The 18,302-nt window shown below is 39.7% G+C and overlaps 1 protein-coding gene across 3 annotated transcripts in view; it reads right to left on the bottom strand.

The window, feature by feature from the left end:
* BRD10 (bromodomain containing 10) overlaps positions 1–18,302 on the bottom strand; it is a 52,163-nt gene that overhangs the window by 21,178 nt on the left and 12,683 nt on the right. For 2 of the 3 annotated variants that reach the window (XM_070742574.1, XM_070742575.1), the window contains exons 2-3: positions 10,125–10,325; positions 3,701–5,091 (exon numbers count right to left, since the gene is read on the bottom strand). In XM_070742574.1, coding sequence (XP_070598675.1) covers positions 3,701–5,091; positions 10,125–10,325 — 1,592 coding nt within the window. The remainder of the gene's footprint in view (positions 1–3,700; positions 5,092–10,124; positions 10,326–18,302) is intronic. The other variant, XM_070742576.1, reaches the window with a different exon arrangement.

Genomic DNA, 18,302 nt, shown 5'->3' with positions numbered 1-18,302 from the left:
ACAGGAAATATGGAACATAAGAAGCATGAACAAGCTCAGAACAGGGAAATATGAAATGAAACAATTACACACTGCTATCATAGATATTAGTAAATATGAGAATGAATTGGAATTGTTCTTATAGGTATGTGGGAAAGACCCTTGGAGAAGGGACAAAGAATTTCTGCCTAAGGAACAGAGATACGAGAGAGCTGGTTAGCGGATAGGGTAAGAGGCCCAAAAGAGACTCTTCTTAGTTTCTCAGGTGATGCTTCATATCTGGTTACTGGTAAGGCTGTCATGTATTTTCAGTCAAAAGATCACACAGTTTACTACTTAAACGGGATGTCTCCCAGATATATCCTCGGATGTCCGCTTAGCAGAGAATGAGCCAATTCCTGGCACATCAGGAACTGGGCTAAGTGATGGTTCTGAACGGCTGTCTGGAAGGGATTTGGCAGAGGCTCCAGCTGGGAAAAGCTTGCAGTAGCAGACAGCCAGCAAAGAGGAGGAGAAACTGCATTCTATACCTGATCCAGGGCAGAGAAAAGGCAGGAACAGAGAAGGTCAGCCAGACTATTCCAGAGGAGAAAGCCTGTCCATCTTAATGCACTAGAAGCTGACTATTTATCACAGCAGATGGATGGAGGCATTGCTGGGAACAATGTGTTTATTTTCTAGCTGTGTGTCTGGTCGTCATGATTCCTGCTTCACTCTGGATTGACCCCATGTTTGGAATTGAATCGTGCCTTGGAGATTCTGGACTTCTCTTGCCTTGTGAGCTCTCTTGTGTATGGATTTAAGTTTGTCTGGTAGAGTTATTTTATTTGAGCAACTTTCAAGTGCTTTCAAGATCTTATCATTGTTTATGGAGATTCTCAGACAACCAGGTCATGGTTGTCCCAAAGATTCTTTTTCAAGAAACCACTGGACTTCCTTGTTTTTCTTGGGAGACGTTTCACTTCTCGACCAAGAAGCTTCTTCAGTTCTGACTAAATGATGGGGAATGGAAGCATTTATATTCCTTGCAGACAGCTGGTCATTTGCATTCTTTTAGAAAGTTGTTGAGGCCATTTGGAGGTTTATCTGTGTCCCCAGGGTCACAGTGCAAATGGGTATGGAGCCTTCTTGGAACTGCTGAAAGGATGGTGTAATTCTTCCATTCCCCACTAGAGCTGAAGAAGTTTCTTGGATGAGAAATGAAACTTCTTCAAAGAAAAACAAGGAAAACCAATTGCCTCTTGAAAAAGCATCTTTGGGACAACCATAACCTGGATGATTGAGAACCTCCATACACAAGTATAAGATCTTGATCATATACCCTATATTTTCAAGAAGAATATCCAGAATAATTTTGAAATCATGAACTTATGGATAGGGAACCAGAAGAACTTTGGAATGAACTAAAATAAGCTGGTAAAAGATTTACCATATTTTTTCAGAGTATAAAACGCACCTTTTTCCTCCCTAAAAGAGGCTGATACTTTGGGTGAGTCTTATACTTTGAATGTAGCTTTTTTCAAAGCTTTTTTCCCAGCCCTAACTAGGTGCTAACAATCTTCCCAGCTCTTACCTTGCAGGTTCTTTCATTGTTATTCTCTGCGAATAATGTTTTCCAAGCCCTAAGTCTTTCCAAGGTTTTTTTCATTGCTCTAACTTGCTCTGAATAAGTTTCTTTCCAGTCAGGTGCTAACAATGTTCCCAGCTCTTACCGGTTTGCAAGCTCTTTCACTGTTATTCTCTGGGGAAAATGTTTTCCAAACTCTGTCTTTGTAGTTTTTTTTATTGCTCCAATTTGCTCCAAATGTTTCTTTCCAGCCCTAACCAGGTACTAACTATATTCCTAATTCTTACTGCTTGCAAGCTCTTTCATTGTTACTCTCTGCAAAGAATGTTTTCAAAGCCCTAATCTTTGCAGGTTTATATTCATTGCTCTACTTGCTCCGAATGTTTCTTTTCAACCATAACCAGGTACTAACAATGTTCCCAGCTCTTACTGGCTTCCAAGCTCTTTCATTGTTACTCTCTCCAAATAAGGTTTTTTTTAAAGCTCTAACCAGGGGATAAAATAATGTGCTGAAACTGATCAGACTAAGGATGCTAGCCAGATGAATATCTGGTAAGAAGATTATTTTCCCTATTTTCCTCCCCAAAAAGGTGTGTCTTATACTCTAAAATATACAGTATATAAAAAAAGAGTGCAAAAGGTTAAAGAAAAGAAAAAAATAACTCTCATAATGCATAGTGGAAATTGCCAGGAAAAGAAGAAAAGCTAAAGCCGCGAAAGACAAAGATCTCAGGATGGAATTTGACAAAGAATTTCAGAAAGTTGTTAGAAGAGACATAAAGCAGTATTATGACATCTGTAAAGACATTGAAAATGGAAACATAGAAAAGCAAGCAGCCTTCCAAAACCTCACTGCATTGAGTAGGTACCACTTTGAATTGGAATGCTAAAGGATGCCAGTAGAAGATAGCATCCTGGAAGACATTCCCAACTTTAAAAAAACCTCTAGTACTAGAAGACCACTAGCAAGATCAATATACTCTGGTGATTGCCAAATCAAAAGGTTAAAGAAATAGACAGAATATATTCAAAAATATGACAGGCAACAGAAGAGGAATCAGAAAGGATTCTAATCAAAATATGCCAACAAATACAGTATGTTGTGAGAATACACAGTGGCCAACAGATTGGAAAAGTTCAGCCTATATTTTAATAGCAAAGAAATAAAATGTAATAGACTCTGCAAACTATCATAAAATATCCTTAATTTCAAATTAAGCTTTAGAATCATCCAATGCAAATTAGAATCCTGTATGAAAAGGGAGGTGGCCAGATATGCAACCTGATTTCAGAAAAGCTTGGGCTATAAGACATTATTGCTAATGTGCTATAGACAATTAAGACAGCCAAAGAATAGATAAAATTATATGTGTTATTGATTACAGAAAGCCCTTTGATTATGTTGATCATGTCAACCTGTAGAATGTTGTTTAAAAACGGGAATCCTAAAATATGTCCTTTTCCTCATGCAAAACCTATTCATAGGTCAGGAAATTAGAGTTTTGATGGAATATGACAAAAAAGACTGGTCCCAGATTGACAAAGGGGTGAGACAAGCTTGCATATTTTTTCCTTATTTTTTCAACATATATGTAGCATATATATTGAGGGAAGCTGGATTGGAAGATGAACTCAATACTGGGGAAGAAACATTAATAGCCTATGTGGTGCTGATGATATTACTTTTGTAAAATACAAATAATCTGCAAGCTTAATATAATTAGTCTTCAATTTATTATCACAATTGGGACCAGAATCTCAATTGTTGAGAGAAATTGGCATTAAGTGAAATGCCCCTGTGACTGCTTCATTCAATAACTGCAATCCTACATTCCTGCTTGTAGTCATTAAGTAATCTCTTAAGCAGATGGGGCGAAAGAAGCTGCTGCTGAGTTCAGTTCTCCTCTGTATGCAGAAGGGAACTCCTCTGAATGGTTGCAGGAACAGAGATCAGATCTTCAGAGTCTGAACTCCATTCCTATAGCCCTTTGGAAGAGTTCCTCTCTCCTCTGTTTGCAGAGGGATGCTACTTGTATAGTCTAGGGTTGGAAAGAAAGTCAAACTCAGAACAATTTTTAGTGTCAGCATTAAATATTTAAATAGAAAAACAACCAGCAAAATTATTTCCCCGTTGCTTTGTTCAAGTCATCTTACCAGATTTGTGCTTCTTGTGCTTGGCTTTCTTTTTTATCATGAGTAATTTATTCTGGATCTCAGGTTTATAAGATTTTAATGAGTGGAGATGAATTTCGCGTTTTCTCTGAAGGCTTTCATTCAAAATATCTTTTAATTTCTTTTTTTTCTTCTTTTTCTTCTTTGCTCTTATTTTACTAAACATTAGTGTTTTCTGTTCTACTGAATTCTTTGAAGTCACTTCTTTAGCAACTTTGTGACAATTAAAGTCTGGATTGTCAGTCTGATTACCATTCACATGCATCTGACATGTTTTAAGTGTGTTTCCTTTTAATGGGATTTCCTCAAGTTTGGTAACTGAAGATTCACCACATTTTTCTTTATTTTCTAGAATCCTGATTTCTCCTGGGCTAAGAGGTTCCCCCAAACCATCTTCTGAAACAATGCCTTTATCTTGATTTTCTTTACAGCAATCTTTTGTAAAGTCACAATCTTTATGTGTTTTCTCTTCGCAATTATATTTGAGTTCATGTTCTGGTATAACATTCAAGAGATTCAAGTGAACCTTTGGCAAGCAAATATTTTTTTCAGGTTCTTGTTTTGCATGGGGCAACAGCTCTTTAGCATCAAATCTAATTTCCCCATTGCTTTTGGTGCCATACTCACATTTCAGCTTCTCCAGTTTAATGCGTGGTACTCTTTTTACTTTAATGGTTGGAATGGGAAATTCAGGAGCATGAAAAGGCTTTTGCTTATAAATCCGTACGTCTGCACCACAGAATTGTGGGAAGTGAACATAGGCATGTTCTAAGTAATCATAACCCAGAATCACTTCCCTGCACTCATGAATAGGTTGACCAAGTACTGCATCCTGTACATCCTTTTGAGTCTCATATACGAAGTCGCAGAGGCCTTTAAGCAACCATACCTTCTGAGAAAATGGAAGTTCATGAAATGGTTTCTCCTCCAAAGGATTGACTTCTCCAAGAACTTTGAAAAACTGAGGACAGAGGCCAAGTTTTTCTGCATAACTGTCTGGATTATCAGTTTGCCCAACCACTGTATACCATTGTTGTACTTTCTGTCTAAGTGCTGCTTCCCAAGTCCTGTAAGATAAACTTGGTCTTCGATGCAAAGTAGATCTTCGGTGGGGAGGACTTAACAAAGAAGTCATTATTTTACACAAAAATGGACTACACTGCGGCATCAAAAGACAGCGTTCCAATTCATAAAATACTATTTCAGGCAAATTTAAAATATGTTGTGCTAAACAAAGAAAATGGCCAATAGCTGGAATTTCCCACATGTTTTCCATTTGAGTAGGTGCTGCTTGAGACAGAAGAGACCTCTCCCATTCGTCTACTTCTTTTTGACTAGCTTCTTCTGCTTCTTTTCTTTCTTGTTCTCGAAGTCTAAAAAAAAAAATCAGGTTTAGTATTAAAAAAAGGAAGACTAATGGAAAATAGTTTGTACATAAAAGCAAAAGAAACTTTATAGTAGCATAACTAAGATTTTGACTGAGTCTTGGATAATTCAATACTTCTGTAATACAAAATCCACCAAAACAGCAACCTGATTTAGTTTGGATATTTTATTATCTTATTGCCGCTGGATATTGAGTTATCCTTCAACTAGAACAAGTTTTGTAACGTAGCATCTAGAGATGCTGATGCAGCATATGATGCTATACTTCTTTTGAAGCCCAGGATACCTTATCCCTCACATCATATTTTTCTATTAATGCTTATAGCATGATGTAATATGCTATATTTTAACAGCAGACATTTGCATTCAGTGCATCCAAAAAAACAAAACAGTCTGTTATAGTGCCTGTGTTTAGTGAACAGCTGATAAATACTAGCAAAATCTTGTTATTTATAATACATAATATTGCATAATATTATAAACATAATTATTACTAATGTCGCAAATTAATTGTATTAAAATCTTACCATACTTATGCAGAGAACCTAATTTTTTATCATTATCAAGACTAAATACTGAGATCCCACAGTATTCTATGTAAAGGAAAAACACTTTCTCAAAACACTTGCCTTGGCTTTTATCCAAGCCTTTTCTTTTAAGGAGATTAACTGTAAGACGAAGGATGGGAAAGCCCTGCTATTCCTGCCCTTGTGGGACCCAAGCTCTAAGGAATACACTTTAAATCCTATCAAAGGTTTCTTCATTTATAAAGACCAACAAATTGATAAATATGTCAATATACATTTTAAATCACAATACTTAACTTTTTCACAATCCATATTCCCAATATATTATCAATTTTTTTTTTAATTTCAGACTACTAAATCTTATGTTCTCTGCAAGTAATTTAATACTTTGAGTTTATTTTATATTTCATAAATTCTACATGCTATTTGGTGTCTATTTCAATTACATTAGAGTCCTAATAATAAGTTACTTGGCCAATATAAATTCTCTGTCTTCTTTCTGCAAAGGTTAATTTCAATGTAAGAAAAAAGATCCTCAATTCATTAGCATTGCAGCAGGTGACTATTGATGCAAACTCTGTCCATTACATTCTATGCTTCAGTGAATCTCAGAGCTGATTGGTTATAAGCTGTAACATTAATTGTATGTATGCTACCTCTAGATCACAGCTTTTGCTAAACAAATTCAAGTAAAAACCCCAGCATCTTCTATACATCATTTTCAGAATATTCTGTAAAGAATGAGAGCTTTCTTGCTCTTGAAGAAAATGTAGAGGGACTGTTAATCGAGCAGTTCTTTTTTTCATGAGTTCTAAAAAGTTTGAGACACAAAGCTTCCATGCTTCATCTTTGGAATAATTCTGTAGTTCAAGATTGCAAATGCAGTATCAAATATGAAAAGGGTATTTTGTATATTTAATACTACATTAGCTTGATTCATACATCAATACTTGATTATATTGATATGCTTTTGTCTTAACAATTACTGAACTTACAAATCAAAGTGCTTTGTTTAAACTGAGGTATTGACAATTCTCTAAACTGTATGCAATAACAATGTATAGTCAAGCACTCTTAATTATTATTCTGTTCCCAGATATATTTGACTCATCTAAAATGAAAATGCTCCTCAATCATCTACAGACACAGAATGATGGGGATTAAACTCACATATAGTTTTTATGATGTAAAAAGGATGTTGAGACTCTGGAAAGAGTGCAGAGAAGAGCAACAAAGATTATTAGGGGACTGGAGGCTAAAGCATATGAAGAACAGTTGCAGGAACTGGGTATGTCTAGTTTAGTGAAAATAAGAACTAGGGGAGACATAGCAATATTCCAATATCTCAGGGGTTGCCACAAAAAAGAGGGAGTCAGGCTATTCTCTAAAGCACCTGAGGGTAGGACAAGAAGCAATGGGTAGAAACTAATCAAGGAGAGAAGCAACTTAGAACTAAGGAGAAAATTCCTGACAGTTAGAACAATTGATCAGTAGAACGGCTTGCCTCCAGAAGTTGTGAAGTTTTAAAGAAGATGTTGGATAACCATTTGTCTGAAGTAGTGAAGGGTCTCCTGCCCATGCAGGGGGTTGGTTGGACTAGAAGACCTCCAAAGTCCCTTCCAACTCTGTTGCTATTATTATTACTAAATAGACTAATTCAGGGAAAGTTATTAATAGATAATGAAGAGAAATACAAACATAAAAGGATTAACTCGTATTAACGGGTTTCAGACATTATTCTAAATCATAGTTCATTTAGTAAGCCACAATTGCCTGGTCATACAATACTTCAAAAACCATGGCTTGAAAAGCACAATGAGGGAGACTCAAATAAGCCATTTTATGGCTTGGTGCACTGTATGAATGAGGTCATCTCTGAAATTCCCTTTAACAGCAAAAGTTGAAGCTAGCTTAATAAAATGACTTTAGAATTACAAACAAATGTTCAGAGATACAGATACATATTTGTGAAATAAATGTTAATGTCAAATCCAGTATTAACATTTGAGTACTTCACATTATTAACACATTATTTTTTGTAGATTAGGTGAATGGTTTTCTGGATCCATATTGCAAAGGTAGTTGTAGCTCCTCAAACATTTGGCATAGCTGTCCAAACCCTTACCAAGATCTTCTGCCTGAAAACAGCTGTGAGCAACTGTTGTCTACCATCACATCATGGTTCCAGAAAACTTTGCTTGTGAATGACATGCCTCTCTCAAAAATATGCACAAGAGGTTTGCTTACTTTATAGATAGGGACCAATGTTGAATATCTCCTAACAAATACTTTGGGTCACCCAGCTATATATCTCCACCCCATGTCAGTTCAGTGAAGCAATGGATGTGATGTACCAGTGCCTGGATGAGGTGAAGGTATGGATGGGAGTCAACAGGCTTAAACTTAACCCTGACAAGACTGAGTGGCTGAGGATACTGCCTCCAAAGGACTATGTCTACTGTCCTTCCTTGGTTCTGGCGGGAGAGAAATTAACCCCCTAAGAACGGGTTTGCAATTTGGGTGTCCTCCTAGAGTCACAGATAAGATTAGATCAACACCTGACAGCTACAGCTGTCAGACCTTTGCACAGGTTCGACTAGTGCACCAATTGCAACCCGATTTAGATCAAGAGGCTCTTCTCGTGGTCGCTCATGCCCTTATCACCTCATGGCTGGATTGCTGCAATGTGCTCTACATGGGGCTACCCATAAAGAGTGTTCGGAGACTACAGTTGGTCCAGAATGCAGCTGCTGAGCTGTTGTAGGTGCGCCCATATATACCCACACTACATCAATTCTACACGAACAGCACTGGCTTCCTATTGGTCTCTGGTCACAATTCAAGGTGTTGGCTATTACCTTTAAAGCTTAACATGGCTCAGGGCCAGAGTAATTTTGAGACTGCCTTCTCCCAGCAATTGTTAAGATCCCACAGAGTTGGTCTTCTTCAGGTCACGTCAGCTAAATAGTGTCGTTTCGTGGGAGAGAGCCTTCTCTGTGGTGGCCCCAATGTTTGGAATCAGCTACCTCCTGAGATTCACACTACCCCCACTTTACTGGCCTTCTGGAAAGATGTAAAAACCTGGCTTTTCTGACAGGTCTGGGGCCATTGATCTTGGGAAATGACTAGCGAGATTAGTCCATGAATGTATGCATGTTTTCCCCTAAATTTTATCTCTCTCTCAAATTTGTTATGTAACTTATTTTACAGGCTTACTATGTTTTACTAGATTTGCTATATTTTTATAGATTCCAATACATTTATTATGAGTATATTTTTAGTTTCTGTGAGTCTCTCTATACATATTTTCTTCCCTCCTTTTCTTTTATAGATAGGACTGACATGCCTAGACCAGTGTTAGTTACTGGGGCTTAGTGAGCTATCCTTATCCACTATCCTAGTTGTGGAATATAGCTATCTTTTCCTCAATCCAGGCATTTTACAGCTGTTATACTATGGCTTAATCATAACATGAAACATGCTACATATGAATCCTGGACATTTTTAATCACTATTTTATATAAAGAAAAAGCAAAAAGCAATGCCTAATTAAGTTTAGCAAAAAAATATATATTCAGTTTATTAAACCTGTCTAGAAAAAAATCATAAATTTCAGAGTTTATAATATCTCTATCAACTATGGTTATCATACTAAACAAACAGGAACTTTTGCCATCACCTAAGATAATCCTACATGCCAAAATTAATTTTCATAATTCATAAGAGAATCTTTCCTGAAAATTATTTTTGATTAATAGTAAAAGCTTTCCAAACCAAACCGCTCTACCAAATTAGTAGTTTCCTTCTTCTTCAGGCTTTTGCACTTTCCTCCTAGTTTTATATAACCTCATATATTAATGCTACATTAAATGTAATTGTAAACTTTTAATAATGTAAAATAAATTGGAGAAATGTTAATTATGTTGATATTTGAGCTAACCCCCCTTCCCCCGAAAAATGAAGTGCTTTGAGATGCTTTGCTATCAAATGGTTTCCTAATAAAAGAAAAATACATGTTTTTGTTCCAAAGCAGGGTTCCAAATGAACAGTCCAGGCTACCACCACTATTACGTGAGTAGTTATCTTGGTTCCTTCCTTTCCCATGCATCCTCCCATGAACATCTGAAAGCTGATTGGGAAATATGCAATGAGAGAGAGTTGTATAGGTGTTCCCTCAACAAGTACCAATCTAGGCACAATTGGATGCTACCCACAAGAAAATAATAATTTTTTTTTATTCTGTAGTCTTGGAGTAGTTTTTAATTCTTGAAATATAAAAGTGTATTTCATATGTTTTCATTCTAAAAAATGTCTTATTTTTCTACGAATGGATACAACTGCATAATTATCTGTTAACTATTTAGATTTCTTTTGGAAATCCGTTTTGAATGAGAAATGAGGGGCAAGTGAAATGTTTAATCTTTTAAGGGACAAAGTCTGGAGGGACAAAAGAAAGAAAGAATAGCTAAACATATTCCACTTTTGCCTTTTACCTCTTTTCTTCTTTTGCTTTCAGTTGTTCTTCCTGTCTCAGAACCTGAACCATTACGGATTCAAACACGCCTGTAGTCAAGCCTGCTAAACTGCGGGGTGTAGAACGACGCCTTGTTGAAGTACAAGCTGTTCCCTTCTCATCTTCCAGCCCATAGAACCCTTTAGATGTTACTGTTATTGCTGTCTTCTCTCTTAAGTGCCTTGAAAGAAAAATCAAACAAATGCACAAGAATGTTTTTCCCGAGCAGCAGTAATCCAGCAACTACACTTTTCACATTTACAGAGGCAGCTCAATTAGACTACTCTTTAAGTGTTATTCTGACATGTATTCTGATAGCAAAATACGTTCTTCGCTATGCAATTTGTGTCATCATATGCTCTGTAATTAAAAAGAAACATTTTTTTCTGTAAAATAGTAACCTGGATTTTATTTAATGTCACTTTCCATTAACACATTTGACCATTAATAAAAGTTCAAGGAAAAATTTAATACTCTGGAATGGGATAAATATTGGTATAGAATTACTGATCTTCAGTATTTTTTTGTGAGCAAATACTCACTCTACCCCTTACGTTTAAAATATTATCCTATATACAGTGGTACCTCTACTTACGAACTTAATTCGTTCCATGACCAGGTTCGTCAGTAGAAAAGTTTGTAAGATGAAGCAATGTTTCCCATAGGAATCAATGTAAAAGCAAATAAGGCATGCAAGCCCATTAGGAAAATCCAAAATATTAAGGCTTTAAAAAAAAAAGTGGCGGGCAGATGAAGTGGAGGTGAACAGAGTGGAGACAGAGGTGAGCCAAGGAAGCGGTGGGTTTCAGCTGGGCTGAAACTGGAGGAGAACAGCGGGGTGGGGGAACTCGCGAGGAGGAGGAGGGGGAGAGAGGGAGCGAGAGGGAGATGGGGCAGGCGGGGGTGGGAGTAGGGGTTGAAAGGAAACAAACAAGAACCACGCACGTGCGCTCTCCAGTCACACACACGCACCCTCCGTGCATTTGCACGTTCATTCTCTCTTGCTCTCTCACACACGCACCCTCTCTTCCCCCCAAATCGGCGTCTTCTCTCCTGCACTCGACTTCGCTCCCCTCTTTTGCTGTCGGCTGCAAAAGAGGGAGAAGATTATTCACTTTTTAATGTGTCCACTTCCTTCCTTTTTGTGCTCTCCATCCTCCTCCCCCCTTTTCCAACCCAGCCATTTTCCCCATCCCGCGATTCCTACTTTCATATGCACGCCAAAGCCCGGTGCAATAGAGAGCTCAAGATACACATACACATTGCCCCTGCTATTTATTATTAAACCCCATTGCTTCTCCCCCCACTTTCTCTCTTTTCCCCCTTCCTCCCACTTTCTGAGGCGCTTCTACCCCCCTCCCCACCCACGTGCAGCCACCTCGCCTCTTCCTCCTGCCGTCATTTTTTCTTGCTCTCTCTGGCTGCGGGCTTCTAAAGCCTGGAAAGAAAGAGTTCATGCCGGTTGCCCTCCCCCCTTAAGCTGGCTGGCTCGGTGGCTGGTTGGATCTCCCTGCCACCCCTGATCCTCCCTCCTCCTTCATCTCCCTTTATTGCCCCACGTGTTGTGCGGGGAAGCAGATTTGATAAAGAGATCCATTTGGGACGGCAGCAGGGAAAAGAGGAGGAGGAGAAGAGCCAGAGTAGCCCACAGCCGCAGAGGAAAAGGAGGAAGAGGAAAGAAAGAAGAACCCTTCCTCTTTCCTTTCCTCCTCCTTTTCCTCCGTGACTGCAACTGACAGAAGAAAAGAAAAGAGGAGAAGGGGAAGCAGCTGACAGCAAAAGAGGAGAGCGAAGTATCCTCTTTCCTTTCCTCTTCCTCCGCAGCTGCGGGCTACTCTGGCTCTCCTCCTCCTCTTCCTCCTTTCCCTGCTGCCGTCCCAAGTGGATCTCTTTAGCAAATCTGCTTCTCTCTCCGGCTGGGGGCTTCTAAAGCCTGGAGAGAGTTCATGACGGTTGCCCCCTTAAGCTGGCTGGCTCGGTGGCTGGTTGGATCTCCCTCCCACCCCTGACCCTCCCTCCTCCTTCGTCTCCCTTTATTGCCCCAGGTGTTGTGCGGGGAAGCAGATTTGCTAAAGAGATCCACTTGGGACGGCAGCAGGGAAAGGAGAAGGCTCATGTGGGCTGGCCGGGCTACTGCTCCTCCCCCCCGGAGCTCCCAACGCACAGCTGGAGAAGGCTCATTTCTCTCTCTCGCGCTCTTCTGCCCGCTACAAGGACACCGCGAGAGTACGGCCCCATGGGAGGGTTGCTGTTTCTTCCCCACCAGTGCTTGGATCAACTGCGGGGGAAATGTACAGAGTAGAGCCAAGAGGCTGGCATGGAAGAAACAGCGACCCTTCCATGGGTCCATCCTCTCGCAATGAAAACAGCCTTCCCCACAGTTGATCCAAGCGCTGGCATGGAAGAGACAGTGACCCTTTCACGGAACCGTCCTCTCGCAATGAAAGCAGCCTTCCCCGCAGTTGATCCAAGCGCTGGCCAGGAAGAAACGGCCCCCGCCTGCTTTTTAATTCACTGAACGAGGAAAAAGTGGGGTGGAAGGGACGGTGTGAAGGCTGTTTTCATTGCGAGAGGACGGTCCTGTGGAAGGGTCGCTGTTGCTTCCACGCCAGCGCCTGGATCAACTGTGGGGAAAATGTACAGAGTAGAGCCGAGAGGAGGGTAGGGAAAGTGCTGGCGTGGAAGAAACACCCACCTTTCATTACATTTCCAGGCACCCAACTCGCATTTCTTACTCCCCCCACCCTTTCCTTTCGTTTCCAGGCATCCCGCTTTCATTTCTTCCTCCACACGCACCCTTTCCCTGCCTCTCCAAGCACTCGCTAGCCTTGCTTTATCCACCCGCCACCCGGGGGCAGCTGTAGAGAGCTCTTTGGATGCACCGTTTTCTAGCAGATGGGATGAGGAGGGGGAAGACCCCGCAAGGGAAAGCCTGCAAACTTAAAAGTGCTTGTTTTGGCTGCTGCTCGCAGCAGCAGCAACTGGGAGAGAAGAGAGGGTTCATAAGACAAAAATGGTTCGTGAGAAGAGGCAAAAAAAATCCTGAACGCCCGGTTTGTATCTCGAAAAGTTCGTATGGAGAGGCGTTCATAAGTAGAGGTACCACACTATACAGTCTATATATGCACAGATATATGATTATCTGGATTAAGTGCTACTGAATCTTCAAGTACTACCTTGAATTACACTTGCTTATATTTTCACCCTCTCATTTGCACTTCTTTCTTCCAATTCAGAATCTTCCCTGCTTAAATTGTTAAGTTATAGAAGGAAACATCATCACCAGCACAATGTACTTTGAGTGTACTTAGCAAGAATGCAGCATTTGAAATTGTGACTGCTTTTCAACTATAATAGGGTTTCTGTAAAAATCAGAAACATTAAAAGCAAGCATTTCTATTCTGAACCAGTAAACATCTAATTGTTTTTTTATCAGAACATGACTCAGCCTTCCATCCTTTCGAGGTGGGCAAATTAGAACCCCAATTGTTGGGGAAAATATGCTGATTCTGTAAACCGCTTAGAAAGGGCTGTAAAAGCACTATGAAGCGGTATATAAATCTAAATGCTAGTGCTATAATGCTAGTATAAAGTTTACCCCACATCATTTGTGGCTTCCAGTTCTGCTTTTGTGGCAACTACGGCTTGTTTTATATGCCATAATAGCTCAGTTCTATAAAGCACACTACAACATTGAAGAGAGCAAAAGAGGATGACATATCCAAATTAACATTCTTCAAGTCTACCAAGATCATTACATTTGTATCTCCAATTGTCTTTTATTTATAAATTTTGAATTCTGATAGTTTACTATAATTACTACTATAATAACTACACACATTTTTCAGAGTATAAGAGCCCCCAGAATATAAGACGCACTTTAATTTGAGGGGAGGAAAAAAAAGAAAACAGAATTTTGCCTCTGCCTACTAGCATCAGGATTAATGGGGTCCTCACTTCCACTGGGATTTTGATAACAAGCAGCACAGATCTTTTTACCTATTCTAACAATAAAAATGAATTTTGCTTTCTAAGTTACAGAAATGTGAAGTGAATAAGAAATTACAAGTAGTCATATATGATTGTATAATCTTCTGTGTTTCTGTAAATAAAACATATTAGTAGCAGATATTCCTGAATTTTTCAGAATCCACTTTTTTTGTATAAGGTAAATCTCAGATTTCTGCTATGGAAGTAGTCAGTTTACTTGTATAAGGTGACTAAATTTCCCAAGAAAAGCCTCCTCAGGTAAACTTAGAAGAATAATGAGATTTTTTTAAAGCACATATTCTTCAAATCTTTAATCAGACTTTCTGTTTTATTATGCATGTGTTGACATATTTTTCTGCAGAAATTGGGATGGAATTTAATTGGAGTGGGTGGGATATGATTTTCATGGGGGCAGAAGACAGACTGGTTGGTGCGCACATGTGTGCTGGAGCTGAGCTAGGGCAATGGCTCGCATGCCACCCGTGCCATAGGTTCGCCATCTCTAATATAGACTGTGGAATCAGATACCTATTAACAGCTGGATTTTGTAACACTAATGATTTCTTGATTTTGATTACATGGAAATAAGAAATTATGAAGAATTTGTGGTATTTTTAAAAGACTTTCATGGGGAAATCAAAGACACAAAAGTTGCCTTATGGGATTTAAAAAGAGACTTTTTTGGACTGAGAATTGGAAAGGAAAGAGAAAAAGAATTAAAGGATAACAATGATATTAAGGATAAACAAGAAGTTAACATCATTTGTAATGATGAAAATAAAGAACAAGAAGGCAAGAAAGAAAAGTCTGTCATGTAATTGTAATAGAATTATCCATTTAGGGAAGGATTTTGAGGGTGGCTAGGAAGTAGGAAAGGAGGAGAGAGTAGAGGAAGAGTAGAAGAAAGGAGGAAGGAGAAGGGAATGGTAGTAGAAGAAGTGAGAAGGAGTAAGAAAGTAGGTAGTAGAGGTGGAATAGCCCAGGATAGAAAGAGGGAAGTGGATAGAAGAAAGATGGATACAACTGAAATAATATAAAGCAAAATTGGAATGTGATCTAGGTTATTGTACTTGAAAAATGATATATGCATATTAAGTTGTATTGAAGGTATATGAAGTTGTATGTTGAATGTGGAGAGAAATAAAAAAAATAAAAAAGAGGATGCATGGAAGAAGGAAGGAACAGGATGTAAACGAAGTTTATGTGACGGAGTGTGTGATGTTGGATTGGCCATGCCCACTCAGGTTTTGTGGCTCTTGGTGTTTTGTTTTCTGTGGAAAATGGGTCCAAAGACTCTTTGAGGTGGCTGACTCCTGACCTAAACTAACAACAAAAGATTAAATGTGCCTCCTGCATCATTTTTATAACCTCCATGATATTAACCATTCAATTGTTAAGGTATCCAAAACTTCTAAATCCTTTGCTGGTATACTTCTTATAGCAGAGGTAGCAGATCACATGAAGAAACATATGAATAAAATTTATTTATATCAATCAATAGGGTTCATATAGGGTATTAAGAAAGAGAAAGAAAGAGAGAGAGAGAGAGAGGGTGGAGGCCCTGTTTTCTCCCATGAGATACCTAGAGAGGCCCCATGGAAACTTCTCCTCACCTTTTCCAGCCATGTTTCCTCCCTGGAGATTCCTAGAGAGGCTCCAGAGAGCCTTCTCCCTGCCTTTTCCGGTTATAGTTTTGGAGGCTCGGGTTTGTAAGTAGAAAGTGGTTCTTGAGAAGAGGCAAAAAAATCTTGAACACCCGGTTCTTATTTAGAAAAGTTCGTAAGTAGAGACGTTCTTAGGTAGAGGTACCATTGTATTTTGGATATTCAGTAATAGTAAATAGACAGAGGAATTGTATTTCATTGAGGCCTTTGAGGCGAGGAGAAACCAGGCACCCTAACCCTAGATATGAGTGACGTAAAGTCACATGACAACTCAGTCACATGACCACCCAGCAACCTCCAACTAGTCACATGACCACAAAGCCACTCCTGCCCAGTTATATGATTGCCAAACATGGTCACATGGCCATTAAGCCATATCTGCTGTCACGTGACCATCAAGTCACGCCCACAGAATGATAGTAAAAAAAAATTGGAATCCACCCCTGGCATAATCCCATAAAGATCTCACTTATACACAAATGATTATGGTTTACCTTATGGATTAACATAATAACTGATGGATACAGAGCTTTTAATAAGCCAGATAATATATAGCCAAGAAATAAACATGATTTCCAGATACAGAAGAGCAAACTAGAGGTACTGGTTCCAGCAACATTCTAAGAAACAAGGCAATGTGTTTTTTTTAATCTGTTTAGCTGCACCCACTGAATGGAAGAGCCATGTGAAAATGACTGAGCAGGAGTGTGCAACAAGCTTCTAATTAAATCAACTGTAATTCAAAACCCTTTTGATTCAGTCTGACATCAAATACAGCCAATTTTTCTTTATCCCATTTCACAAGTGCCTTGAAACATTCTCTGTTTTTGAAAATAAAATTCAGATTTCAAATGCCCTTTTATTTGATTTATTCTTCTATATAACTTCAATAGTTTTTAGCTATACACAGATATACTAAATCTTGGTTGACATGAGGGACTGGTTTACTTTTTAAACTCATTATGCTCATAAAGGAATATGCCCTACTTAGTTCATTGAGACCTGCTATTAAATAAATATCCAAATAGCTGCAGCTAATGTTACTACTTATGGGACTTCTAGGGAAGAAATGGTGAACTGAAGATGGCTACACCCCTGGAGATGGGAACCTCAAGTAAAATCTTGGCAGTTGAATGTTTTCTGGGATGGCAGATCCAACTCTGGGAGGCTGAAATGGTCCGTCAGTTCTCAGAAGATGGATGAGTATAGGCACCATTCTGTATCGTCAATGGCCATCTGGCTGAGACAGTTCACCTGCACGTTAGACACCCCTGATATGTGGTCTGTCGAGATTGAAAGCAGATGCCATTCTACCCATATGACTAGCTGCCTGGTCTCCTGCAGGAGAGACATTGATCTGTGCCCTTCTGACAGTTTTGGGGACCATAAGAAGAGGCTGGCATCTGTTGTCACGACCATGTGCGGAGACTCTCAGAAGAGGCAAACTTTGAACATAGCTGGAAACCTCCACCAGTTGAGGGAACGAAGAACTTCCCTGGAAACCAGGATCCTGGCTGGCGAACTTCTCCTGCCTCCCAACCAGGACAATGGTCTCTGTTTCCATCATGAGGGACTTTGACTGGGTCCCTCTGTCTGTTGACATGGGCCTTGGTGGCCATATTGACCATTAAGAAGATGACATGCTGACCTAAAATTCCCTGTTAGAATGCCCTGAGGACTAAGCAGGCCACCCTGAGCTCCAGCCAATTTATGTTGTGCTGGAGGTCCTGCTGAATCCACCATCTCTAAGCCACCTGGGATCCTGAAGTGTGCCCCCATCCAAAGAGGCTGGCATGGGACATGATCATTAGTCTGTCCTGTTCCTTGTAGAAGCAGCCCTGGGTGATGGCTCGTGACCCCCTAACAGCAGAGTGAATAAATCAGCCCCAGCGGTATTTAGACACTTGTCATCAAGGTGCTGCAGCCCACCCTCTGGAACAAAAGCAGGAACCACTAGAGTGGCCTGGCATGAAACTGTGCCCATGGCACTATGTCTATACAAGATATCATTTTCTCTGGAAGCTGGGATAGAAGTGCCAGAGGTGCTACTCTGTCTGTTCAAATATGGCCTGCCAAGGTCCTAATACTGTCCTGATGCTCCTGGGAAAGAAAAACTTGTCCAGTAAGTCTGTCTATGATTGCCCCTAACTGCACCAGTCTTGTCATGGGAATCAAGTGACATTTGTCCAGGTTGACTGAAAACACATGATGGTGGTATCAGCATTCTAAATAGCATCTGAGAAATAAAGCAAGTCCCATTCCAATTCTCTCAATCAGAGCTTGATTTATTAACAGAACCATGTTAGCTACGCTATTGTCATTCCGATTCTGAGTACTTCCCAGAATCCCACCTAGGTTAAGGTTCATCTTACATCCCCCACACCCACAAGTTCATCACGAGAGCCAGTTTGTGTGCAGGGGCTTATCAACTTCCTCTTCTCTTCAGTTGAAGCAGAACAAACGGTGGCCTTGGCGTGGAGAAAGGAATCTTTGGTTGTGTCTTT

Source organism: Erythrolamprus reginae, chromosome 2 (genome assembly GCF_031021105.1).
Source record: "Erythrolamprus reginae isolate rEryReg1 chromosome 2, rEryReg1.hap1, whole genome shotgun sequence".
Classification (NCBI taxonomy): domain Eukaryota; kingdom Metazoa; phylum Chordata; class Lepidosauria; order Squamata; family Dipsadidae; genus Erythrolamprus; species Erythrolamprus reginae.
The sequence above is the reverse complement of the archived record's forward strand: the minus strand, read 5'-3'. Positions and strand labels throughout refer to the sequence as shown.